Source organism: Podarcis raffonei, chromosome 8, assembly GCF_027172205.1.
Source record: "Podarcis raffonei isolate rPodRaf1 chromosome 8, rPodRaf1.pri, whole genome shotgun sequence".
Taxonomy (NCBI): domain Eukaryota; kingdom Metazoa; phylum Chordata; class Lepidosauria; order Squamata; family Lacertidae; genus Podarcis; species Podarcis raffonei.
Window position 1 is genome coordinate 27,448,237 of NC_070609.1, and position 27,536 is coordinate 27,475,772.

The 27,536-nt window shown below is 44.3% G+C and overlaps 1 protein-coding gene across 2 annotated transcripts in view; it reads right to left on the bottom strand.

The window, feature by feature from the left end:
- Positions 1–7,594: 7,594 nt before the first annotated feature.
- Positions 7,595–27,536, bottom strand: part of MAN1C1 (mannosidase alpha class 1C member 1) — a 126,792-nt gene continuing 106,850 nt past the window's right edge. Inside the window, exons 6-12 of one of the 2 annotated variants that reach the window (XM_053398740.1) lie at positions 23,806–23,929; positions 19,856–19,949; positions 16,455–16,570; positions 15,103–15,322; positions 14,339–14,511; positions 9,651–9,766; positions 7,595–8,483 (exon numbers count right to left, since the gene is read on the bottom strand). In XM_053398740.1, coding sequence (XP_053254715.1) covers positions 8,360–8,483; positions 9,651–9,766; positions 14,339–14,511; positions 15,103–15,322; positions 16,455–16,570; positions 19,856–19,949; positions 23,806–23,929 — 967 coding nt within the window. In that variant the 3' untranslated portion in view covers positions 7,595–8,359. Of the gene's footprint in view, positions 8,484–9,646; positions 9,767–14,338; positions 14,512–15,102; positions 15,323–16,454; positions 16,571–19,855; positions 19,950–23,805; positions 23,930–27,536 lie in introns of those variants that run through there. The other variant, XM_053398741.1, reaches the window with a different exon arrangement.

A 27,536-nucleotide genomic window follows, 5' to 3' on the forward strand; every position in this document is an offset into this window, starting at 1 on the left:
AGGCGCCAGAGAGGCAGAGCCGCGGCCCGCTCGGCCCACAGACTGCAATGCCTCCCTGGCGTGCGTTGTTGCCTCGCTGCTTCTCCGAATAATAATAATAATAATAATAGCAATGTTGGTTTATGGAGAGTTAAAGTGGCTCCAGGTGAAACCGTCCTCCCACATAGGAGATGTACTAATACAAGGGGGCGGGGGGAATTATTATTATTACAGTACTGTACTTCTATTAATGGATATGCATAGCAAACGTGCGTAGGTCCGTCTGCCCAGCAGTGTTACTTCCTATTATTCCTCTGTCAATACCACGCCTTGTGTGTGGGCCGTTTTGGCAACCCAAGGATCCCCGCTTGGAGAATTATAAGGTTGCTGTCAGTATGTATGGTGCATAGGACTGTAATGCAATCGTATGTACGTCTGCTACTCGGAAGTAAGCCTTACTGATGCTCAAGGGGGCTTACTCCCAAGTACGTGTGCATAGCAAGGGCTTGCAACCTTTTTGGCCCCAATGAAGGGAGAAGGTGGGAGATAGGTTTTTTTTTTAAATTTAAAAAACTAAATAAAAATTCAAAAAAATACAACTTTTCAGTAGTTCGCTAAAGCAGCACAGTGGGAAGGGCCTGTGAAGGGGGTATTTAGATTATTTTTTAGTAAAGACTGACTCCTACTGGTCAGAGCGGAGTATTATTTGGTGTGCATTTGCTTCAGAGAAAAAACGCTTAAGGCCCCTGCAGACTGGTATTTTCTGGTAGCTGTTTTTATGCAGCATGTTCTTGATACAACAATAGTCCATTAATAGTGGATTTACACTGGGCCATCTACACATCATTTGACTTTATTAGTTTGTTCTGCAATGCTTCCCCAGTTCTACCACACCATTGTTCTCTGGAGGGTCTATAGCGCAACAAAAGCATATAGCGCAGCAAAAGCATAACATTTTTGGTGTGTAACAATTGGGAGGCTTAAAATTGGAAGTGAAGCAGTGTGACAGGCCCACAACTTTTGTAGGCGCAAACAGTATGAAAAGTGGGATTGCATGTGACCACCCCAATATCATAATTGACACACATTGTCAATGAAGGCACAATACAAAGGATGTCTGGAGAGGCCCTTAATCAGCTAAATGTCCCTATGTGATAGGGTTGCCATATTTCAAGGGGCTATATTGCTGAAAATCCAGGATGAACCGCTGCTTTCCGGAATTTCCCCCCAGACGTCACTTCTGCTATTGAAAATCCAGACGTAAGGCAACCCCACTGTGTGAGAATATAAGAAGAGCCAAAAACCCATCTGGTCCAGCATCCTGCTTTCACAGTAGCCATGCAGATGCCTGTGGGAAGCATGCAAGCAGGAGATGAGTAACATCTGGAAGACACCATGTTGGCTAGTGCTGGACTAAGGGATGAACCAAGGCTCTACGCTGGCTACCCCTGCTTAGTCTAACCAACCTCACAAGATCGTTGTGAGGGCCTTTATATGTCCCCGTGATGGTTAGGATTTATTATTCAGCAGTTTGTGGGTGGCACAATTAACATAGGTCTCATTTAAAACCAACTCTTAGATCTTTAGGATTAAAAGGTACATTGGTGGTCATCTAGTCTAACCCCATAAATGCTGTGAAGCAAAGTTCTGCAAGGATCTCTGCCCTATTCTTTTCCACACATGCAGAAGCAGCCATCGCTTCTTTATTCCAGAATCCTGGGAGTGTAACCTGACAGCTATAGCGCCTGCAATCATGCTTTCCACCAGGAATGGGGAACCTGTGGCTCTCTAGATGTTGGTGGACTGCAACTTCTATCATTCCTGACCATTGGCTATGCTGCAGGAGCTGTTGGGAGCTTCTGGAAGGTCATGGGTTCCCCATCCCTGCTTTATACATGGAAGTTCCCAGGTTCAGTCCCTGGCATCTGCAGGTAGGACAAAGAGAGACCCCCTGTCCGAAACCCTGGAGAGCTGCTGCCAGTCAGTGTAAGCAATCTTGAGCTAGAGGGCCCAGTGGTCTAACTGTAGAAGGCAGCTTCTTGTGGTTATATTTAATTACACAGGAGGCTCTTGAACATGACTGCTGCTGACACTGATCTGAAAGGGTTGCTTCCAGCCAGCCTTTGATTAATTTCCTCCCATTACTCCTGGTTATTACACTCCTTTTACATCACCTTTCCAAACAATCCCTCCCCATCCTTGATGTTTACTCTCCTCAAGTCCTTCTGCATGAATATCACATCCCTCCTTCCCTGTTTCGCCAAGCGATACATATTAAGTTATTTTAATCTTCCTTCATAAATCACTGTCACCCAGTCCCTTTCTTTGTTTCACACAAGTCTTATGCTCCCTATGAAATTCTCAGTCCGATCAAGTTTTAAGGCTTTCTCTGCTGCTTCAGACTGTGTGTGCGGACAAGCACACTATGAACACTAAATGTTTTTTGATCTGTTGAAGATCTTGGAAAGCATGAGAAGCAGATGTTTTTGGCAGCCCTTGCCAACCTGATGCCCTCCAGATGTTTTGGACATGGTGGCTACAGACCATTTAGGAAAATGTGCTGGAAAGGGGGGATGACATGGGCTTTGATGCAACATCATCTAGCCTCCCCACAAACAAATCTGAGTGAATCCTCATTAAATAGCCATTGTTGTCTAATCTCTCTGCAAACAAATTAGGATGAATGCTCAACAACAGGTCTCCCTCGTAGGTCTTTGCATTTGCCATCTTTGTTTTGTTCATCCCAAATACTGAGAAGTGCTAGTGTAGGTACAGGGATGAGATTATGAGATTAATCAGTTAATCTCATTAAACTCTCTCTCCCAGAATGTTGGTGGAAAAGGGGTCCTTCACTGCTCCTGCAATGCCAAAATGCTGAGGACATTGATTTAGAATTGGAGGAAAATTTTATTGGTGCAAAATGCCATTGGAAAACAGTTTTGAGCATGGGTTATTGGGCTTGAGCAAAAATTTCTTGCAAAGGTAGACTTAAGTCTATTTCAAGAGATTTCATCCATGGCCCCTTGACCATCCTTTCCCAAAAACTCTTTTAAGCTCTAGAGAGTATCATAGGTATTCAAGGCTATCAGCTGTTCGTGTAAATTAAGACACCAGCCCCCTTGTGTTTACCAAGAGTGACAATTGTTCAAATTCTCTAGTAGCTGGAACCTTAGCAGTTGCCCTAAAAGTAAAAGAAGTGACTTGTTTGAGAGGCAGCCAATTTCTATCCAAGTCTCCTAACTGCTCCTGCAGGGCCCTTCCTTCCCCAATGGGACCAAAAGTCAGGGACAAGATTACCTCATTGCAGCTGCTTTTTCCTCATATAAAGCGGTCTGATCTCTTTAAGATCAGATTCAGAGGCTCTGCTCAATGATCAGCTAAAGCGGAAATTCAGATGGGCAAGTACAAAATCATAAGGGCCCAGCAGCCCACAACTTTTAGAAGACACCTGAAGGCAGCCCTGTATCAGGCAGCTTTTATTGTTTGATGTTTTGCTATGTTTTTATATGTGCTGTAAACCACCCAGAGTTGGTGGGGAAACCCAGCCAGATGGGTGGGGTATAAATAATAAAATCATCATCATCATTATCACCATCATCATCATCATTATTCTCACAGTGGCTGACCAGATATCCCAATGGGAAGCCCACATGCAGGACCTGAGTGCAAGAACACTTGCCCCACTTGCAATTCTCAGCTACTGCACCATGCACATGGATGTTACAAAATCATCCATGGAAGCACAGGGTGTTGAAATGGTAGGAGGTTAAATGCTTCCTGAAAAATCCTAAGAACATAAGATAGTAATGCAAGGTTAGCTTGGATCCTGAAAAGACAGGAGTAAGAATGAACCTCCCCAACTTCTCCAAAATTAAAACACTGCTTCTTTCTGTTCCTTCACACCAGCAGTAATACCTGCAGGCATAGGCTTTGCTGGAAGCAGCACGATGAACCTTTCCCACCTGCCCTGCCCGGGACCCTTATAAGGAGGTGCTGCCCTTTATGAATTAACTCCTGCTTTATCTGACATCTTTCTGGGGGCTGCTCTTTTGCTTTCTGTCCAGAACATGAATGAATTTTAGTATTTTTTTAAAGTGTTAGGATTTTGTAAATTTTACACCCACAAACCCACCCCTCATCCTTTGTGAGATGCCTTTGGGGCTTTTCTTGGCCAAAAGGTGGCATGGAAATAATATTAAAGAATAACCATCAGACCTCTGAGCCTTTGTAAGTTACTACTATCCTTGAAAAGTAAACTGATCTTTGTGTGTTGGTTTTCATTTATTGTCAGCCGTCTCAAAGGCCCGTTGTAAGGCAGAAAGCCAGGATATAAATATTGCACATAAATAAACAAAAAATCTCATTTCTCTCTCCGTAATGATTAGGGAATTGTGTGCACTTTGGATTACAGGATAAGAGGTGGGGGCAATTCTCTTTATTTTTCTACAGATTACCTTGTCATAGCACACTTCAAAAATCAATCAAAATCAGAAATGAAGAAAACCCTCACAGCTGGAATGACTGTGCAATTCGTGTCAAAAGGAAGCTTTTGATTCCACAAGGAGGATATTTTAATCCACTGTAAAATTACTTTGGGCTAAGCTTATTTCCTTGCTATCAAAACCTCTCAACAGGATGACTCACATTCTCAAAGCTTTACTTACTAACAACTATCCTTCTAGGAAGAAGATTATTTGTCCACCTCCTTATACCCAAGATGAAATTTAAGTCTCTATCTGACAAGTCTTCCTTCCCTCTGAGACTTCAAGAGGTGTAAATTCAAAATGAAAGCTTTGTCTTGCTGCCTGCGTGAAATGCTTTTCTTTCCCCCCTTTTTCATTGGTGACAAAGAAGAAGGAACCCAGAATCTGATGAGAGAACAGAGAAAAATACTTCTAGCGGTAGAGGAATTGAATGATCCACTCTTACAGAGGAGAAAAACTACCTTTCAGCAACATAGTAAATTGGAAGTGCTAGCACTTAACACACAGGACCAGGCAGGATCTAGGTGTGGAAGGATCTGTCAGTTTTGATCCTGTTTTGATTTTTCCAATCTTAAATTCAGTTCTCCATATTTCCACTGCAATTTGCTTTTTTTAAAAAAAATCCTCATGAAAGTTCTTCAGCATTTTAGAATTTCTTCTAATTCTCTGTATGCATTTTCAACACACATCTTTGTGAGCAATTTCTCCTAACAGATAGCATTTTGTAGGTTATTTTCACTCGCATGGTCACTTTTGTGCATATTTCCCTATAATGCATGCATTTTTATAAACATTTGTTTAGTTAGAGAACTGCATCATGAAATTCAAATAAGCGTGGGTTTTGAAGGATGGTTGTGTTTTGGTTCTCATGTTGCTTGAATGCGAATTTCTCCCCCATCCTTAGCAGAATCTAACCTCATGTGTAACCTAAAATGAACCATCATGAACTACTATGAAGCATATCAACCATTCCTTGTTTCAAAGGGGACTGCTTTTCCTCAACACTCGTCGGCTGCTTGAAGAAGAGTGTTTCTGAGCTCTGGCAGCGTGTGCTTCCTTTATCACAGAGCTGCCATACCAGCACTTCCTCCTTGGCAGAGTCATAGTGAATTTTTTGAAATACAGTACATATCAAAACAGCATCCATTCATGTCCCCCCGACAGTTAAAAATCATGATTCATTTTACACACACACCTCACACACAAAGAGTGTATGCAGCATATATACTGAGGATCGTGGAAGTAAAAATGTTTATTTTAACCAGAGGTAGAGAACCTGTGGCCCTCCAGATTGCTGTAGGACTCCAATTCCTTGACATCCTCTATGCTAAACTGTCACAAACAACAGTGACACTTGAAAGCTTCATTATCCCAGCATTCACTTGCCAGACATTCACTTGCTTGTCCAATATCATCATGCAGATGAAAGAAGTCACAGAACTGCACTCTCCTTCGTTTCCATTCCATTATATCACTGATCCTGGAGTTGAAAGCCAAGGCTTACAGACTGGGCAGTTTACAGTTTCCTTAGGAAACAAGGTTCTCATCATAGAACATGGTTCAGAATGTGGCTGAGAACTGTTTACATTTGCATCCTGCCTGCCTAAAGGATTTGTTGTGATGTGAATGTTTGCATGCTTTTATATGGTTTATTAACATAAATTTATATCCCACAGCTTCAACTTAAATTTATGTTCTCCAGGTGGCAAGCGAAGTTATAAGAAGCAATAAGAGTACGCTTTCTCACTTCATTGCATTTCCATAGTTTGCTGCCGCATTGTTTTTCAAGGTTCTAAAAAGAGCTGGGGACATACATGGCAGGGACTATTTCCATGGTGCTAAAAAGCCGGTGATCGATTTGCATGCCCTGGGTGGTTTTTCTTTGGGTGGGGTGTGTGTTTCCCAGCTGCTCCATGGCCCTTTTCGAAAGCCCTAAGGGTGGGATAGAGGAGCAATAGGACAGCTCCCCCTGTCACTTCGCAGTAGCAGGCCTTTGCAAGGCACTTGAGCAGAGGAGGCAGGGGAAGAGGATGTGTGGTGGGGGGGAGAAAACAAGGAGCTGGGTCCTAATCCTAGTAGGGCTTTAAAGCAGGGCAGAGCCCTATTTGTCCTAGTGGATCACTCTCCACTGAATGTTCCATTTACCTATCCAGGCTAATGAACAGTGACAAACCTCTCCTGATGAACTCCTTGTCCTTTGGCCTAGAAGCCACTTATCAGTTCTTCCCAATCTTGTGGGCATTCAAATGCATGCTAAGATATTCTGCACTCACAGCAGGCAGTTCAATCTGGGTTAATAGACTTGTTCAGAAAGAAAAGAAGAAAAAGTGTCGCCTCTAGTGCTTTGCATTGCAACCAATTTGTTTTTCCCTTTTGCTGGTTTGTCAGCTGTTTATTATTATTATTTAAACACAATAATTTTATGCTGGTCTGTTTTTATGCTGGGTTCCGAATCTTGATGTACTTTGCATTGAGATTGCTTTTTTACTATAATACATTTCTGTATTTTGCAAACTGCACAGGCTCAATGGGTGGTCCAGAAGTTGATACACAAGTAAATTAACAGTCTGCCATCTCTGTCCACACTTACTCAATGGAATGTGCCCAATCTCCTCCCGCCATTCTTACTGCACCAAGTGCCTTCGCAACCTGCTGTTCCAGAGCAGGAGAGGGACATTCTCCTTCCAGCTGCTCATGTAGAAAATACATTGGGGCTCCTCCAGAGACCTGTTTATTGAGCATATATCCTGATTTGCTTGCACAAAGCTTGCACAGTGATTAGAACATGTCCAGTCTTTACTGAGGATTTGTTCTGATTTGTTTGCAGGGCAGTTATATGGCAATGAGCAGTAACCTTGATTTGTTTGCATCTCTACATCTTCCTGCTAATCATTTGTTCATCTCACGCTTTTTCAGTGCATTCCCATCACTTTCCCAACTGCAAGAAGTCCGTTTTTAAAGTTGTAAGTAGGGCAACATAGCACTTTCACTGTGAGCTTGAATTCCTCCTGTGAAATAAAGAATTTGGAGGCTTCCTTAGAGGATCTACTGAGATCTTCACACGGTCGTCAGTCCCTTCCCTCTTCCTCTTAACCTTCTGTGCCAATACACGAGCAATCCAGTCACACTCCTTATCGGACAGGAATTTTTATTCTATTCCACATCTCTGAGTATTACAGAAATGAAATCCTTACAAGTGCCTTGTAATATTTAAGCTCCAGATGAAAACGAAAACAAAGTGGGAGGGAAACAGAACAAATTTCAAACTTTAGAAAGCAAAAAAAGAATTACACATGATGCAATATTCAGTAAACATTTTAAAGAGCACAGAAAAGAGAGAGGGAGGGAGAGAGAAATGATGCCTGGGATTCAGAATTTTGCAGACATCTTCTGATCATTGATGGCATTGATTCCACTTAGGATGCAAGTCTTTTTAGGGGGGGGCAGGAAGGTGAAAATTAGAAAGATGATAAAAATCAACGGTATCTAAAAAGGAGCATGTGGAAGGGGATGGGAGGGAGACAAGAAGAGTGGCACAAACCAGCGTCTGTTTTATGGCAAACTCCTTTGGCCATGTGAAAACAAAGTCAGTGGATTCCGTAGAAATTCTCCGTAGAAAGGAACGTCCATGGTTTTGTGTGCATTATGGCCCATATTCAACATCCTCATTATCAGGTTTAGTGTAAGTTCCCTCATAGAGGAAAAAAAACCCCACAAAGGTGCTTGTTTCACAGTTTTTTATGCTCCCCGATATAACACTGTCCTGAATTGGACGAATGCCCCCAAAATACCTTTCTGGGAACACGCGCATTCCTTTACTGGAAAGGAGAAAGAGGGGTGGGGAAGCAAGTAACCCTCCACATCCCACTGCAGAAGCCGCGAGGGAGCAAGCGCCCCTATTGCACGCTTGTCTTCAGGATAAGGTCTGTGCGGTTCACGGGCAATGGGTGGGCTTCGGTGTTGAACACCCAGTCCTCAAGAGACAGCACATCATCTTCACAGAACAGAAGATAGAGGTACCTGGAGGAAGGAGACAAGTCAAAGGAATGCGTGTGCAGATGGGGTGCTCCTATCAATGGAGAATCAGTGGTTAGTGAGGAAAGCAGATGCCTTCTGGATATTGCTGGACTCCCACTCCCATCAGCCCCAGCTAGGGGTGATGGAATTGTAGTCTAGCAACAACTGGAAGGTCCCAGGCCCCTCAAGCCTGCATTAGAGTGCCAGGGAAGCTAAGGGTTTCGTGGAAGCTTATCCAAAGTTGCCCAGCAAAAAGTGCAGTTGACAGCAGACAAGTTTCCTTACACCCCTGACCCAGAGAGCATGTCCAATGCCCTCGGCAGAACGCAGCAATAATGTGGTAACACTGGGGAGCATTGTAGAACCAACTAAAACAGAAGAAATCCATTGCTAATGCACTATTACTGTGTCAAAAACGTGCTGCAGAATACACCTGTAATAAAACACAAGCCTGCAGGGACCCTAAGACGGATGGTGATTGTGTCACTTCCATCACAGGCATTCAGCTGGGAGGTGTTTTCTTTTCAACAGGCAGTCATGGTAGCAGCAGTAGTGGGAGATGGGACAGGCTGTGAGCAAGCAGGGAAAGAAATCACCCTGCAGCTAGCAGCCTGAGATGGAAAAGGGGCAGCCTCCTCCATTCTCAGGCAACCAGCTATGGGATGCTTCCTCTCCCGAAAGGGGAAAGAGGTGCAACCAACAATGAGGCAGGTGACTAATGGGCATGGGGAGAACATCTACCAGGGCTCAGTTTGCAGGCATGCCACCAAATCAAGTCATCGAGCACAGTGGGGGCGGGGGGTGCACTTTGAACTCTCTTCTTATATTTTGTCCATACAGATTCCAAGTAATGAATATGTACATATGAACCAGGCCTCTGGTGAGTTTCCAAAGACACGCATGGCACTTACAGGTGTCAAGTGCACACACAAAGCTAGTTCCATTCAACAGGGAGAATAGGGAAACAAGTCAGCAAAGCCTCATCTTAAATATTCCAAAGTACATTCCAAGTCACTCCAATGGATCAGAGAGGAAATGGCCAAGGGCAATTGGCAGATTCCTGCTTTATTTAACATGCAGCCACTGTTGATGACCCCCTCCCCCATGAAAGACATTCTCCACCCTTCACAGCTTTCTGTGGAAGAGGCGCTGAAAATGTTCAGGACTTACTTTAACGTCTCTGCTAGGAAAAAGCTCTGCTGCATGTTGTCGTGACTCGGGTTGGTGGTATAAACATCGCGGATCCCGGAGAAACCAGCTTCTACTCTGCAATATTTCTCAAGTGCCTGGTTGTGGGGTGGGAGTGGGAGTGGGGAGAGAGAGAGAGAAACAGTCAATCTCTTCCACTAATAGCAGCACAGCAAACAAGTAGCTCATTAATCATAATCAGTTGTGTTTTACCCATGCAGGTTTATGAGTTGGATTTGTGTTTTTATAGAGGCTGAGCTCCCATTGAAGAGCTTTTAATGATTCCCCAAGGGTCCAAGAAAATAGGCTCGCCACTGATGGTTAGCACTTTCTGTTACACTCAGTCTCCTGTAAGAGCCCTCAAGTACCGGCTCCTGAAGAAGTCTTTCCTGGAAATATTGTACAATTGACAGAAGGCCACCCGACAAACACAACTGCCAGCACATTAGGAGGGGGTCTTCAAATGTCCCATCCTGTCATAGGTGGCTCCATGAAAAGGCAAAGGGAAGCGATTGACACAGGCTGCAGACTCTAGGGGGGCCATTAGGGATGGTGGAGTGGGGGACAGACAGCCCTAAGACTGGAGCAGAGGAGTCACAGGGGTTCCTTGTGCTCCTGCTTGGTTGGAACGAAGAGGCACGCCAAGAAAAAAAAGATTGTTGGAAACGTAAAGAAAAAGAGGGGAATTTCTACCACATACAGTAAGGTTAAGGTTCATTGGGATATGATATACAATGAGTTAAAGAAAATGTACAAAAATACCTTTGTTAAAAAACCAGAAGCGTTTTTGTTAGGTATAGCAGGAGAAGAGATTCATAAGATAGATCAAAAATTGTTTATGTACGCGACAATGGCTGAAAGAATTCTATTAGCCCCAAAATGGAAGCAACAAGAAATACCAACAACTGAGGAATGGCAGATGAAGATGATGGGAGTATGTGGAATTGGCAAGGCTGACCAGGAAAATCCAAAACCAGCGAGATCAAGCTTTCCAAAAAGACTGGAGTAAATTTGTACAATATTTGAAGGACAATTGTAAACATTTACCAACACTAGCAGGGTTGCAGTAAGAAGGCTTGTAATGTTAATTCTTATTACCATCTTACATTTACTTAAAAATATGAGATAAAATATAGGAGGGGAAAGTAAATTGGAAAAGGTACAAATGCGAGGATGTAAATTGGAATTAGGAAAACCATGAGGTTGGGTGGAAGGAAGTTGATAGCTCGTACGAGCAAAAATCTAAGAATTTTATAAGGATGTATTTAATATTACAAAATGGAAAACTTAATAAATATATTATTATTATTTTAAAAAAGAACCAAGAAGTGTGGAGTCCCTGCCAAGCCCTGACACTCCAGCACAGATTAGTGAGTTAGCTGGAGCAACAAGAATACCCAACTCAGCAATAAGGAACAAAAGCAAAACTTAATAACTGAAATATGCACCTTAATCTGATTCGCTTCACATTTGGCTCCAAGTATGGAATTTGGAATTCCATCACCTGACCATCCACCCCCCACATGCCAAATTAATAATTGTAATCTGGTGAGCCAGAAATGCTCCATTGCTAAAGTGATGTGGAGATCAGACGTGCCAGGCACTTTGTGCTCCTTGGGCTACAGATGCCCCCTCCCTCCCAATTCTAGATGTGTGTAACTGGGGTTGCCCAATGGTGGTGGCAGGGGGACGGGACACTACAGATTCTCAGAGGCAGCTCCTTCTTGAGCCCGGCCTTGGCTGGGGAGGGCGGGGTATAAATAAAATGTATTATTATTATTATTATTACATGTCATGCGTGTGGTGGTCAGCCTTGGCACAGATTATAATTTTTTAAGCATCCTGGACTTTAGCCACTTCAAGTTCTCCCCACACTACACCCAAAACAGATGTGTTGAGGAAATAGAACTCATAGCCCAATACTCCACCTCACATGTGCTAGGCATGCTCTGTGCTCAGATATGTGCACCAAATTTGTTTTCAGAAGCACCATAACCCTTTGTGGCAAGAAAATGTACAGAGTGACTTAAAGGCTACTCAGGTTTAGAATGTCCACACTACAATCAGTGTCTATGAACTGTGAGTTCACTAAAATTTCAGTTTCCAGAAAGGCCTGGAAGTATCCTAACCATCTGCTAGTGTGGTGAGTCTTCCATGTTTGCAGGAGGGATTGACAAATGCTCCCCACTCCCTTCAGACTTTACTGGTACTATCAGGGTGGCTTGGATTCTGTGTGTAACCAAATGTCAGCTCCCTAGCTACCAATTTAATCAGGTGTACACCTGGAGATCCCTGTTTTAGGAGAGAAATGTAAGAAGAGCCCAGGTTTCAGACTTTTCCAGCAACTAGAATACCAGGGGCCATGCATGTGCTGAACAACGTGGCTCTAAATGAACTGAGGAATTTTTAAAAATACCCCTGTAAAAGAGTGAATCCTCATGTACCTTTATCTCAAAATGCCTGGTACTGGGATCACAAAGTTTACCTCCAGGTGAGAGGGATGGTTGGTCAAGATGCATCTTTTTCAACAGGCATTTGGACGAGGAGAAACCTGCTTGCTGATGCTCTTAGAAATTGGTTTTGGTGATTGTTTAGCTTTTAATGGCTTGTGTTAGTTTTCTGGATTTTATCAGCTGCTATCTATTTATTTTTGCTGTAAACTGCCCAGTGGTCTGTGCAAAGGTTGGTACATAAATAATCCAAATAAGTTCAGTGGGAAGCAGAAGCCCACACCTGTGTTTGCAGAATGCAAGCTTACTAGCTGGTTAGAGCAGGCTTTTCCCTTCTGGCAGCTGACCAGGTACAATGAAGCTCCCAGTGTCTCACCTGGATGAGCTGCTCCTGCCAATTCTGCTGCCGGCTATCCCCTATTCCTCTGCTGTCTTGCTTGGGCTGTGTCTTGGAACTGACCTCAGATTGGCTTCACAGAGTAACACACTAGCTATTTTCTCTGGAACTGACGTGATTTGTTCACTCAGTTGTTAGAGGGAGCCAAGACAGTGCTGCTGCCATAAACCTTCTTGTCCTCACATCTTTCTTAAGAGATCTGGCTATGTACTGTTTCCCCCCTCCCCCGCCCTCACAATGGCCAGCGTGGAGTGGCAAAGCACAGCTTGATTCACTTGGTGGAGGACAAGTGGTCAGCAAGAGAGGCTGGCAACACAGACAGTGAAGACCCATCTTCATTAACTGCCAGATTGTCCCTTTATATGCCATGCAGTGTGGTCTCTCGTTTTCTTTCAACAGCACAGGTTGGCATCATTCCCTTATTTTTCTTTTATTTAGCATGCAAGTGCAGCAACATTTTTAAAAACTATTTAAAATGTTTCATTTGCCTTTTGCACTAACTTGATAAGTGAGCACACAAACAAACAAAAAATAAATAAATAGAGCTGTTTGGATCTCTGCCATTATATATCCTGCAGCCTGGCCCCTTCTGCCACTACTGTTAAAAAGCCTACGTGAAATCTGTCAATTTCAGTTTCTCTCTGTTTCTCAATTTTCCAATCTTAAGCTCAGTTCTCCACATTTACACAGCAGTTTCCCTTTTAAGGAAAAAAGTTCCAATGAAAATTAATCAGCACTTTAGTATTAATTTCTGCTAATTTACCCATTTTTGTATGCAATTTTGCAGAGCAATTTTCCTAGTAACAATTTTCCTAGTAAAAATTATAATTTTATTTATTACCTGCCCTCCCAGGGGTCTCAACATTAAAAGAAAACATTAAAAACAGTTTAAAACAACTTACAATCCCAAAAGTAAGGTGAGTCCTAAGGATGCATTTTTAAATGTCTCTGTTACTAATATATACATCTTTAGGCACACCATACACCAATATAAGCATATATATTTTAGCCCATTACTTGGCTGGGGCACTGCATTGCAAAACTCAGAGAAGCATGAATTTCAAAGAATAGCCGGAGTTGCAGTTTGCATATTGCTTCGGAAAGTGAGAATTAGCTAACTTCACCTTTAAATGAGAACTGAATTGAATTTCTCCCCATCCCAACACATGTATTTTTACTGCTATGCTAAATAATATTGTGGAAGCATGGTGGCTGAGCTGAGCTGCTTCCAGCATTGAAGGGCCAAGGTACAGAAAGGATCTTCACACCTGACTCAGCTGTGAAAGAGAGGCCTGCACTTGGCTCTCTCTCCCACCTGGGAAGACAGTGAGAAACTGAACCACAATTTCCACTTCAGATGTATTCTTAAGCCACGGGTGGCTCACCAATTTTCACTAGAGGTTCGCATTTGCCCTTGGCCAAGTTTCCAGGAGGAGAGCACCCAACATCTAACAGACAAACTTGCACACAGATAGTCACCCCTTAACTGATTCGTGCAGAGCATCAGAGGTAGTAGATCACCTCCTCACTGCTCATCATATAATTAATCTAACGACCAGAGAGGGAGGAATTTGCATGTGCACCAGGCTGCTGGGCTCTACCCACCCCAAGGGTGTCTCTTCTTAAAACACACACACACACACACACACACACACACACACACACCCACACACACACACACACCCCTCTCTAACTTTTTGCAGTTGCCAAAACTGGCTGGTCTTTAGGAGCCAGAAACGAAAGCCCTTTTTTCTTTTTTTCAAGCAACCCCTGTCCTAAGCCAAGGGAATGGTGGTTAGCAATGATGGTTTGGGAGGAAATACCTGTACAGCTTCCCAGCCCCACTGCCTGTACTTGGGATTGTGCGTCAGCCTCCACATGTACATGTAACTTTCAACAACTTCAGGGCGCAGAATGTAATAGCGATCGCTGAGTCGGGTGGCCATTGCTTCGGTGCCAAAATCAAAGCGGAATGCTTCTGGGCCCAGCTTGGTTTCTGGCAAAGGATACATTAGACATTCAGAGACGATTAGAACTTTTATGTTTATCACACCTAGGAAGCTGAAGTTGGGAGAAGCTCCTAAAATATACACCTGCAGCGACTAAGAATCAGAAACGTTTTTTTCAGAGCTGTGAGAAGCCCTGATAGTTAAAAGCTGAACAGGATGGGTGTGCTCTCAGATTCTACGGGATATGGGGTTGATCCCGATCCATAGCCCCAGTGGAACTACAGTATGCAGCTTTTCTTAGCAGATTCTGGACAGTTATAATGGAGAGGTCCCAAATGCACACAGCCCTGCGCATAGGCCTCCCTGCAATGTCAGGACCACAAAAAGCTGCCTCATACCGAGTCAGACCATTGCTCCATCTAGCTCACTATTGTCTACTCTGGCTGGCAGCAGCTCTCCAGGGTTTCAGGCAAGAGCTCTTCCCAGCCCTAACTGGAGATGCGGGGACTGAAGCTGGGACCTTCTGCTTGCACAACAGATGCTCTCTCACTGAGTTATTATTCTTCCACCTTTAACTAGGGGATGGGAGTGGTTGGGGCAGGCTTTGCACTGATCTTTAGCGCAGGCTCAGCTTCTACCTGAGCGGACGTAAGACTCGTGACAGGTGTTCGTAATTTCTGCAGCTAGGTCCATGTAGTGCTGTTTCTGTTCTTCCCCAGCATGCTCTGCTCCAAGCGCTATCATCCCTCCGGAGAAGCAAGCCAAATGGCCCATTTTGTGGTCCAAGGCGCCACCTCGCCACTCTGCAATGTATGTCAGCCCACCGGCTGATTTCTTCACCAGGTGTTTTTCTATGGCCTAAATTTAACAGCATTAAGAAGAGAAGAAAATAAATGGGTGTTATTCCCAAGGAAACAAAGGGCTGACAAACATGCATCCTCCTGAACAGCCACCATGCTATTTATATACTAAATATATGCTGTTGTATTCAGTGTTAGAGTAGACACATTTAAATCAATGCACGTGGCTAATTCAGGTCTGCTAATTTTAATGGGTCTGCTCATTAAAGTAGGACTTAGTTGGATACAATCCTATATACAACCCCATTAAACATCAATAATCCTATTAATAAATGTATTAATCACCTTTCAACAACAACCAATATCCAAAGAAACTTGCGGTACAAAATCAGACTACTGGGGCAGGGGGGAATCACACTAATTATGTTTACAGCACTTTTGCTTTCTTTTCAGTCCATATATTTCCTCATTATCATTAACCACCTTGTGGGGCAAGTCATATAAAAATTCCATTTGATAGAGAGGATGAAAACTGTGAAAGGGTGCAGAGATAAGAATTTAAGGCCAAACACAGCTGGTTATTCACCCTACAGTGGAAGTCCAGCATCGCAGCTTGCACTACAAATGCACATTTCAACAGCCCATGCACTGAATCACTGTACATTTTCCCTTGCTTTAACCTAAGTGTGCCAGTTTTTCTTTTTAAACTGAACATATTTGTTTCTTTATACATTCATCTTCATATTGTCGAAACAGAACAAAAACAAAAAGCAATTTTAAGATAGTTGCAGACAAGCTCCAGGAATGCACTTAGGTATGTTGGTGATGTCACTGGTGCTAGCCAAAAGGCAATTTCTGCAGGTGGATTTTCCCTGGTTCAAACTGAACCATTCAGAAAAGATGCAAGATTTTTCTTTTTTAAAATCAGAGCCCACCCTGGGACAGAAGAAGTGATGTCTGAAAGTGCCCTCCACACCCCAAAGTTCCCAAAACATGCCTTGGCTTCATCCAGAGGATGAAAGACAAAATGGCCAGCTGGCCTGAGGCTGCCCGGTGACTCCACAGCAGAGGTGAGATTTGACTCTAAGCATCACAGTGTTTAAAGTTCTTTGAGGCAGCTTGTGACCTACACATTGCTGCCTTCCAATTTGCTGTGACATTTTCTCAGCTGCAAAAGGAATTGAGCTTACCTCTAGCGCATTGTCATACATGGTTTTGGCTTCGGCATCCTTCTTGTCCGACATCAGCCAAGATTTGATCAGATACTCATAAAAACTGTCCCCAAGGCCGCCGATGGAAACATGATCTGCAGCAGCAAGAAGAATAAAGCATTGCCTTGTGATTAGGGCTGTCATCCAATGGAAGAAAACTTGATTGGTTAATAGAGTAACATGAATATGATTGTTTGATTAAATCTGCACAGGGGTGTAAACAGACACTCTGAAGACAGCATGCTTCCTTGCAGCATATGCTCTTTGGAGACATGCCCTCTATGTGTGTGTAGAATGCCTCTTCCAATGTAAGAATATTAGAGTCCCAATGGATCAGGCCAAAGGCCCACCTCATCCAACATCCTGTTCTCACAGTGGCCAACCAGATGCCTGTGCGAGAAGAAGTAGAACCCGAGCACAACAGCCCTCTGCCCACTTGTGATTCCCAGCAAGTGATATCCAGAGGCATACTGCACCTCCAGCTGCTTTGAGGTTTTTTTCCTTTAGTATGAAATAAATATACAAACAGTGGAGGTAATACAAAGCCATCATGGCTAGTAGCCACTGGTAGCATTATTCTCCATGAATTTGCCTAATACTCTTTTCAAGACTTCCAAGTTGATGGCCATTGCTGCTTTTGATGGGAGCGAATTCCATAGTGTTCATTTTAAAACAGTGTTTTCCTTTGCTGGTCCCAGAGGATGATCCGAGCTACAGGAAAGCACCCTTCTTCTCCCAACCTCAACATATGTAGCTCCTGACACCTCCTGAACCTACCCCAGTCACCCACCCTATCAGAGTTCCTTCCTTCTTGCTTCTTTCCTCATTTCCCCAGGCTGTAGTTTCAAAACAACTGGAAGGGGAAGTATTTCATTCAAGAAAAATGCACTGATTTTTATTTTCAAACAGTGGAATTTGCTGCCAAGGAGTGTGGTGGAGTCTCCTTCTTTGGAGGTCTTTAAGCAGAGGCTTGACAACCATATGTCAGGAGTGCTCTGATGGTGTTTCCCGCTTGGCAGGGGGTTGGACTCAATGGCCCTTGTGGTCTCTTCCAACTCTATGATTCTATGATTCCCTGGTTGTATTGGCTTGGGTTATTCTTTAGTTATTGGATTTTCCACATTAGAGGGGAAAACCAGGTTAATAAAAACACAGGGTGGCATTTTGATGCCGACGTGAACATGTTCATGCTGCGAAAAACATGGCTGCATAAGCAGCACCAATTACACACACACACACACACACACACACACACACACACACACACCAAATCTCATTTGGAAATACCCAAAATATTAACTGTCTCATAGCAGGAGAATTACACATGGCGCAAACACCTCCCTCACAATGACCTCTGGAAAATTCTGCAACTTCTCCGGCTCCTTAGAATTTCACTTTCAAACATAAGCCTACAAACCTAAGGACTAGAATCTTGCTTTAAAAATTAAAATCAATAAAAAAAACCCAGATACCCAGGAAGCTGAATTTTGCACCCCATACCACTCTCTCCAAAAGACAGCATATACTCAGCCCTGCCTGTTGCTATGTACTTCCACCAGACATTCTGTTCTCCTTACAGGAGGGGCACAAACCGCAGGGGATGAAGAACATGCCATGGCTGCAAGCATCACAGCAGAAAAGCCCATCAATTGACAGAACAGCAAGTTCAGAACCTCCTGGCAGCTGGCGAGGCCGTCTAGATTTTGTAGTTGTGATTCTCTGCCTGGAGTGACATATTAGAGTCCTGTGGAGGTTTCTATAGCTGTAGCAGATTGACAAAGAGGGGAGGTGGACTGAGCAGAGAACCACGATGCCAGGTGTGGAAATGTGTGCAGAATACTGAATCGCAGAGCTTTTCCAAGGCTACCTGCTCAGACTAAGCAGCTCTGCAACCTGCTAGCCTGAGGGAAATCTGCCTGGAAAACCGTTGGACAGATTTATAACTTTAAAGTACACTAGGGGGGATTTTATTTTTACATCTCAGCGCATAGATTCTTCAGGGCAGCCAAGGGTGTGCAAATCACCCTTTTTTTCAAAGAAAAGAACAGAATTTATTCCCACTGCTATATATATATTCCTAGATGTGAATACATGTATGGCGAGCCTCTCCATCAATGAGTATTCATGGTTTCCACTTGAAATGCAGGTTACTATGTGGTGGCTTCTTGCATGTTTTCAAGCTTACTGGAAATACCAAAATCCCATTCTGAAGATTCTCTACAGTTTTTTCATTGGTTTCAAGCACAGTCAAGCCTGGCAACATACTCTGCTCCCTAACCTGGCACCCTCCAGAGGTTTTTGATCACAGCTCCCTTAAGCCCTAGCCTGCACAGCTGACTGCCAGGAACATGGGGGGGGGGGAGGCAGTGGATGGAGGAGTGTTGTTGTAGCAGTAGATGAGGGGGGATGGAGGGCATGGTTAAGGCTGGCCATGGGTGGGATTGAGTGGGCCATTTGCACTGTTATCAGTGTCCTTTCCATTCTTAAAATAGGTGGGGGGTTTTCTGGTAGCTCAGACAGCAACAGAAGGACTAGTGACACATGTGCTGCTTGTGACCTTCCCTGTTTGACCACAGTGTAAAACACAATGCTGGACTAGATGAGCCTTTGGGACCTCCTCATACTTTATCCTAAATCTACTGCTTATCAATTTTATTTGATGCCCCAGAGTTATCTTATTATAAGAAAGGGGCAAGGAATTATCCACAGCATATATACTTTATAAACCTCTAACTTGTCCCTCATATTAGTACCCCACTCCCCTGGTCTGGTCCTTCCTGCCCCTTGCAATGTTTTAGCTTAGGAAAGTGCTTTTGGCCTCTGACAATCACAGGGGAGAACAGAGTCCTAGAATCCTGAATCCCTTCAACTCTCTTTATAGCAGGCCTGGGAGAACTGTGGTCCTTGAGGTACTGGTGACCTACAACTCCCATAGTCCACCATCATGTGGACGGCCAGAGATTTCCCATCCCTGTTTGATAGGAGTCTTTCAGCCTATGCTTGCAACTGCAAGAGAAGAAAGAGAAGAGGAACATCCCAAGGGTTAATACGGTTGGTGCATTGTGGAGGTCACTTGTCCAAGGCTGCCCACCCCGCCTCTTAGTCTAGTTCGCCTTGTGTGGTCCTGGATGTTAAGAGATACTTGGCAGGGATCAGGGCTCTGGGCGTGAGTGATGACTCTCTTGCATCTGTTCAGGAGAATTGCTTTGACTGAAGCACCCTGCATAATGAGCTCCTTGATTAGCATCAGTGAGGATTTTAATTTGGCGGCTAATGTTTCCTTGGCTTGATGCTCTTGCCCTAGTGAGAGGCCCTAGAAAGTCTGCCACACATCAGCAAGCATTTCCCTGGCTCAGCCGAGGGACTCTTGAAATACTCACGCTGCACCCAGTTCCCGGTTACTGGACTGAGGAAATTAGGGTAAAGTCCCTGTGGTTTCTCAATTCTGTTCAGGACTTTGCGGATGTTCATCACCTATAAGCAAAAAAGAAAGCAGAAGAGATAAGCTCCTTTCTTTTTTCCAATTCACAGGTGGGGTTTTTTAAAACAACAACCCATAAACAAACTACCTAACCAACCAAATTGCCAAACAGCACCAGTTTCAATCAGTTCTGTGCACACCTTGTTGTCCTTTGCGAAAGCAAACACTGTCCTTCATTTCCAAATCTGTGGTCTTCAAGAGAAGACCTTCCTATAAGAACACGAGATAAGGAATCAGGGCCTGCTCTGAAAAGTCTGAAGGCATGTCATGAAGCTTCCTATGTGGGCTGGGGCCTAATCAGTCCTTTGATGGGAGACTGGCCTAGAACTCCACAGGAGTTTCAAGCAGGTGCAGGATATGAATACACTGGGTAGAATTCTAATTTTCAGACATGCATTAACTCTTCCCAGCTGTGACTCACACACTCAACACTAATTAGGCTTGTGGGGAAGCAATGGAAGCTTTCCCTCACCTTTAATTACTGCTGAGGAGGGGAGTCAGTGGGCCAGGCATTGTTCTGTGGGTCTGCTGCTCCACATAGGAAGCTACGTTATATTCAGTCAGACCACTAGTACAGATTGGTACATTTACTAAGGAAGTGATGTGATTTGGTGAGTGTTACGTCAACCTCCCTCCACAAGGGCACTCATGCTTGGGAAAGGGCTCCTCTTCTTGTGTCTCAGGCCTTGAAGTGGGTTACTCCTAAAGAATATAAACCTAGTGTTGCCAGATAAGGTCAAAGTCATCTCCCTAGCTTGCTGCTTCTAACAGTAATCAGCCAAATGCCTCTGGCAGATTCAAGAGTACAAGAACATTCCCTCTTGTCTGTCCCCAGTATCAGGCATTCTGAGGAATACTGCCCAGAAGTACATGTCCTGGGACATGTGGCTACAATTGACACTGCTTGCCAGAAAATCTCACCCATTCACTTTCCTACCATTGCTTCGGATTCACCAGGGGCCAAAGGCACCAGGCTGACAACTGAAGGCCTGTCCCAAGCAAGAAAGAATGAAGAAATAGATGCAGCTTCCTATAAGTTCCTGATAAGGAAAAATCAAATCTGTTGCCGAGCAACTGCAGCCTGTGGCCTAGCAACTACCCATGCATTCCTCCCTGTTTTCCCTTTGCCAACAGACCTTTGGCTGGCTGGGACATCTCTTGTCTCAGGTAGTTGGAAAAGCCAAGCCAATGGCGTCTGGCGGGCCAAACAGCAGCCGGATCTGGCTTGAAGGCTGCCAATAACTGGTTCTATGGTACACAAAGGGCAATGGCCAAGGGTGTTGGCATTTCACCTCAATAAATATTCCTGATAATTCAAAATTTAATAGCTGTTTGGCAGTGAGAAATTCAGGCAGGTGTGTGAGTCCCACTACTTTCAATGTGGATGGTTTTTACAGGAGGCATTTCTGGCCGCCTATGTCTCACATATTTTATAAAATCTAGCTAAAGTGGTCCTATGCAGACACAATACTTAATCATAGTTTCTTTTAATCTTCCATAGTTGTGGTAAATCCCATAACTTAACTGTGATGGAAGTTTGGTTTACAAACTAGAAAGTGAAACCAGAGTTTAAAACTGAGTTTGCCAACCATGGGTTGCACTGTCCTCTGTTTTAAAAATTATACCTACACTGAACAAACCATGGTTAAGGCAGCTTCCCCTTCCCCAGGGTTAAGCAACAAACAGGGGTTAGCAATAACTAGGATTGAGTATGAAGTCTGCCCCAGGTGCTTTTAACTAGCCAAAAAAGTTGGTTCTAGCCACATAATCATAACTGTTATCCTGTTAACCACCCTGAGACCTGAGGGTATAGGGCAGAATATACATTTAATAAACAACAACAACAACAACAACAACATCATACTGGTGCAGCCGAAGAACCTGGCACGTTAATGATGTGTCCATAACAAACAAGGACAGGCAGTGCCCTATTAAAGGGCCCAGGCGGCCTTGGCTGTGCGCTAATGAGCTGATCAGCTTTTCAGAAGCCCATTTCCCTCTAGATGGCTATCTGCAACTGGTTCCTCCTGTGCGCTTTTGTTTTCTCACGCAGCTTTAGCTTTAATCTACTGCATGTTCAGAGCAGGCGAATCCATTAAACAAGCCGGTTCTCACACTTATTGATTGGCTGGGCTTAATAGCACAATGGAGATTCAGTCGGCCTCTTGGAAAAGCATTAAGAACCTCACCCCCTCCCCCAAACCCAGAGCTCTCCTCATACACCATGGGATGTCTTATGAACAAGACATATCTCTAGGTTAATCATAGAATCATAGAATTGGAAGGGACACTGACGATACTCTAGTCCACCCCCTGCAATGCAGGAATATGCAGCTGTACCATACAGGAATCGAACCTGCAACCTCGGTGTTATCAGCACCACACTCTAATCAACTGAGCTGTCTAGGTTTAAAGCTGAGTTTGCAAACCATGGGTTGCACTGTCCTCTGTTTTAAATATTACACCTACACTGAACAAACCATGGCTAAGGCAGTGGCCCTTACCCTCTCACCAGGGTGTTTCTACTCTTCCTTTCCAATTTTGCCTTTCCCACCCTACTAGGTTTCCTTTCTCTGATCTTCTTTTCGGCTTGTGCCCTTTCTCATTCACTCCATCCTTCAGTAAACTTCATCACTCTTATGCAATGGGCCTTTCTGCTGCCCTGCTCTGTTCAGGCCTTATCTTCTCCATTCCGATTCCGTGGCTTCCCTGTTTCACATTCATCTCCTGCTACTCTTGTGTCTCTTGCTTCTCTGCTGCCCCTGCCCTTTTGCATCCTATTATCCATTCTGGGAACGGGCTGATTGTTCACAAGGTGTCTTGCTGAAACAGCAGGGAGAACTTATCAGAGCGGTTTCTACCAGGGTGGAACTCTGGGCTGATCTATTCCTGCTGGACTCGAGGGGTGGGTTCTGATTCTAATTGGAGCAGTTTGTCTCCTTCAGAGTGAGCTATTCCAAGGATGCTGAGCTGGAAGGAAGCAAGGGAGGAAAGGAAGGTTCCCAGCAGCACATCTAGTTCTTCGTTCTCTCACACACAATGAACAAGAGCACGGAATAAAACCTTGAGGTAAAAAACCAACGCTAATACAATTATTGTCTGAAAGCAGCTCCAGAGGAGCTCCTTGAGCTGCTGAAGGAGGAAATTGCAAAATCACAAAATATAGTGTGCACCTAGAGGGGGGGCATAAACCTGTCTTAGTATTAACACATCTCTCTCATCAACAGATACTTTGGCAGGCCTAAGAAGTTGGGGCGGAGGCAGTACTTGGGCTTAAACACACAACCCTCCTTTGGACATGGCCAACAGCAACACAGCTGCTTTTAGAAAGAACCATAAAAGAATCAGGATTTTTCTTTAAAAAACTCTGCTTTCCCAAACTGGGTCTTCTAAGGGCTTCTCAGACTTTCCATCCACAGTGTCCTCATTACATCGGTCAGGACAGCACATTCAGGAGTGCCTTATTTTACTGACAGACAGTCAAAAAGGTGCCCCAGTACAATTGCTGGAGTTAGCCAAGGCGCTTAACCCTGATGACTCCCTGCGTCTTGGCTCTGGGGCTGGAGGGAGAGTGCTGACAGTAACTGCTCCTGGAGTTCCATCCAGCTCATCAGACTGACTGACACAGCCTGGTGGGCAGAGCCAGGCAGCTGCAGGCTTGAGTCTGAGTCACCAAAGAGGCAATGGGCAGGTTTGTGTAGCAGCAAGAGGTTCCTGCTCCTCAGGAGCTCCTCAGCCAGATGGGTGGAGTATAAATAAATTATTATGATCATCACCACCACCACCATAAGCTACAATTACATCTAGGGAGGAGGAACGTACCCGTGAATGTGTAAGGATTGTACTTGCCTTTTCAGTATAAACAGGATTTCCGGACAGCTCTGAGAGGTGCACAAATTCTAAGTGGAGGCTGCCAAATTCTGCTAAAATGCTGCTTCCTGCGGATGCCCATCCCCAGCTCCAGCTCATTCCACTGCAGGGGGCAGAAAAGAAAGCCTTAAATTGCTAAGCACAGAAAGCAGACTCCCAGAGCCAGCCCCGCTGCAAAGCTGGTACAGTCTATTCACTGCAAGGTCTAACTGTAGGTCAGTGGCTTTCGAACGGTGTTACTGGTAATGTTGGGATTCCTCAGAGGTTTAACGGGGTCCCTCAAAGAAAAGGGTCAGTGGCCCCCACCACTACCAACCGTCCACTCCTACAGTGCCCCCAGAGTGTGTTCAATGTGTTCTGAAGTGCACTACCCAGAGAACAGCCTTGCCGCACAGCAGAGACGGGGAATCTGCTGCTCTGCTACAATTCCCATCAACCTCAGCTAGCACAGCCCATGCCCAGATATGATGGGAGTTGTAGTCTAGCAACATCTGGAGGGCCACAGCCCTCCCTTACAGCCTTCACCAGGCCTGAGTCACTGACTGACTGTCCCAGAAGCATCTGCAAGGACTGACAAGTGTGCAGGAGTTTCTCAGCAGACAAATTCACCGAGAAAGGGCCGCAGCTCAACTTAACAGAACATGCTTTGCATGCTAAAGACCCCAAGCTCATCTCCAGTTAAAAAGACCCCCCTGGTAGCAGGTGATGGGGAAATGCCTCTGTCTAAGCTCCTAAGGAACCACTGCCTGAGTAAACAACAAAGGTCTACATGGTTACTGCCAGAAGGAAGCTGCCAATGTACGTGGAACAGATGTGGAAATGACTCCTTGCAGCTGTTCGAAAACCATGGACCTAGACGTAGGGGTGGAATACCTCAGGTCCAGGCACCAAAGGCAACCCTCCAGGCCCCTCTCTCTGGGTCTCTGCAGTCTCCCAGGCTACACATCCTCCCCAATCACACCTCCCATTGGCCTTGCTTTTCGCCCTCCTCAAAGTGTTTTTGCCTGGCTGGAATGTGTCTTTGTGAACTCAGAAATTGACTCTTGCCTGCCTGGAGGGCAGATAGAGAGGAGTGGGAGAATGTGAAGAAACTAGGCTGCTGTACAGAATGCAATTTGCACATTAGTTACACTTCCCACTTTGCCTTGAATGCCACCCACCGATGGCAAGTAGCCCTCGGCAGGTTGCACAGAAGGGAATGCGGCCCCCAAGACACACCCTGGACATAGACCATGACTTATCAGATGTGGCTGGTAAGATCCATTTTCTTGTTCCATACAAGTAAACTGAAAGCACTGGAGCGTGCCATTCACTGTTTGAGATGGAGCAAATGCAACGATTATTTTTTTTTTAATCAAGTCTTTTCACCTTATCCCAGCAGTTCTGCTTTTCTTAAACAGGCTTTTAAAGACTTTAATCATTTTCCACCTTCAAACAACTATACTATGGCTATCTTTCCCTGATCTTTTTGCTGCTCAATTAAAATTTTTATGTTTGTGGCTTCTTGGTTATTGCCATTAATTTGTATTGTGGATTTTATTCCTGCCTTTCATCAGATCAAAATGTGGGATATTAAGCCATAACCATAGTATATAAAAATAAAACGCACTCAGCCCACTGGAGAGAAATAATATTGTTGGCCTACAGCCTGCGTTTTTGCAGACAGCAAAAACAGGAAGTTCTCATAAGAAAACAAGAGCCTGCTGATCTAGTCTAGCATGCTGCTGGGCAATGGCTGGTTTAGAGCAGCATACAGCTCTCACAGTGGCCAACCAGATGCCAGGACCTGTGCATAACAGCACTCTCCCTACTTGTGATTCCCAGGACCTGGCATGCAGCAGATCCAGCGGTGGAGGCAAAACATAGCCATCATGGCTACTAGCCATTTTAATCAGTCTAATGCTCTTTTAAAGCCATTCAAGTTGGTGGCCATCACTACTTCGTCTGAGAGCAAATTCCAGAGTTTAACTACAGGCTGCTTGAAGAAGTACTTTCTTTTGGGTTTATCCAGACTTATCCTCTGCGCTTTGCAGACATGGTCTGAGCACCCTGAATCAGAGCAAATGGCAATCAATCAACAATACAATAGCCCAAATAGATTCAGTTTTAAAGAGTGGGTTTTTGCAGGAAAATTTATGGAGAGAAAAAAGAAGAAGAAGGGTGCTCTGACATGGCATTTTAAAGCACAGACCTTTGCCTGGAAAAAGCAGGGCAAAAGCTAAGTGTGGATAAGCCCTATGTCTGCTCTGAATCTCCCAATCATTAGATGTCCCTAAATTCCACTATTAAGAGAGAGGGAGAAAACTTGTTCTCCATCCATTTTCCCCACACCATGCTTAATTTTACACACCTCTATCACATGTTCCTCTTACTTGCACATTTTCTAAACAAAAAAGCCCCAAATGTTATAGCCTTTCTTCATAAAGGAGTTTCTCCATTCCTTTGATTATTTTGGCTTTCAAGGCTCAAAGGCAGTCTTTCACAAACTGCTCCCCGCCCCCAATATTTTAGAATACAACCCAGCATTTTGGGAGTTTTGTCCTAAAGATCTGGAAGGCACCAAGTTAGATAAGACTGTACTAGTGAGCGAGTTCTCGGACAAGGTTAGCAAGCTGTATTTGGCCTGAATGTCACAGGCTGTGCAAGCCTGAGAACAGTGTACATTTCCCCACATTCACGCAGAGCGCAAACAACACCATTGGCAGCACCGGTCATAGGTGACTGGGATAATCCAGAGCACAAAACCCAAAGCCTGAAGCAACAAAAGTGCTGCTTCTGGTCTTAAACCAAAAATGACACATGCAGCCCCAGTCCTTGAGAACACTGCAGAGAGCCACTACAGTGTTAAGAACTTGCTCACCAAAGGCAGAAACTTTCTCACTTATCTGCTTCAATCTCATAGCACAACATTCTTGATTACAGTCTTTCTTTTTCTTTTTAATCATCTCTGCCTCTTGCACTGCGACCCATATCTTTCAGGGTTTGATCTGAAAATAGCCTCTGCAGCTGCTGGCTTGGGAGAGTTTCAGTAGTTTTCATTTCAGGAGAGATGCAGACCTGATTTTGCAATCTCTTGAATAGCATGATCATGGGTGGCAGATTGCTGCGCAATGCTCCCTTCTCTTGGTTTTGTTTGTTTTTTTAATTAAAAAAAGGAGGAGTTAATATTGCTCCAACTGGGGGGAGACAGCAGATGGCGCTGAAAGGCTTGTGCAGCAGGCACCAGGATCGCTGGTTCAAGGTTTATAGACAAACGCTCTCTTGGCGAGATGTCAACTGCGGACAGATCCACACCATACATTTAAAGCATACGCAACTCACATTTAAAGCATGTAACCTGCCCCCCAATCCTGGGAACTGCAGTTTCACCCTCACCCAGCTACAATTACCAGCACTCTTAACCAACTACAGTTCCCAGGATTCTCTGGGAAAAGTCATGTGCTTTAAATGTGCATTGAGTGTGCTTTAAATGTAGTGTGGATCTGCCTTGTGTTTAGATAATAGGATGGGTTTAGATAATAGGATATTTTCAACGGGCAGTTGCACCTCCAACAAAAGTTGAACCCAAATTACCTTCAAAAGGCATTATGAAATTAGACAGATTCACAAAGGATGGGTCTTTCAACAGCTATTAGCTGAAGGAGACGTCTATGTTCAGAGGCAGCTACCTCTGAATACCAGTTGCTGGGAAGATCTGTTGCTTTCATCCT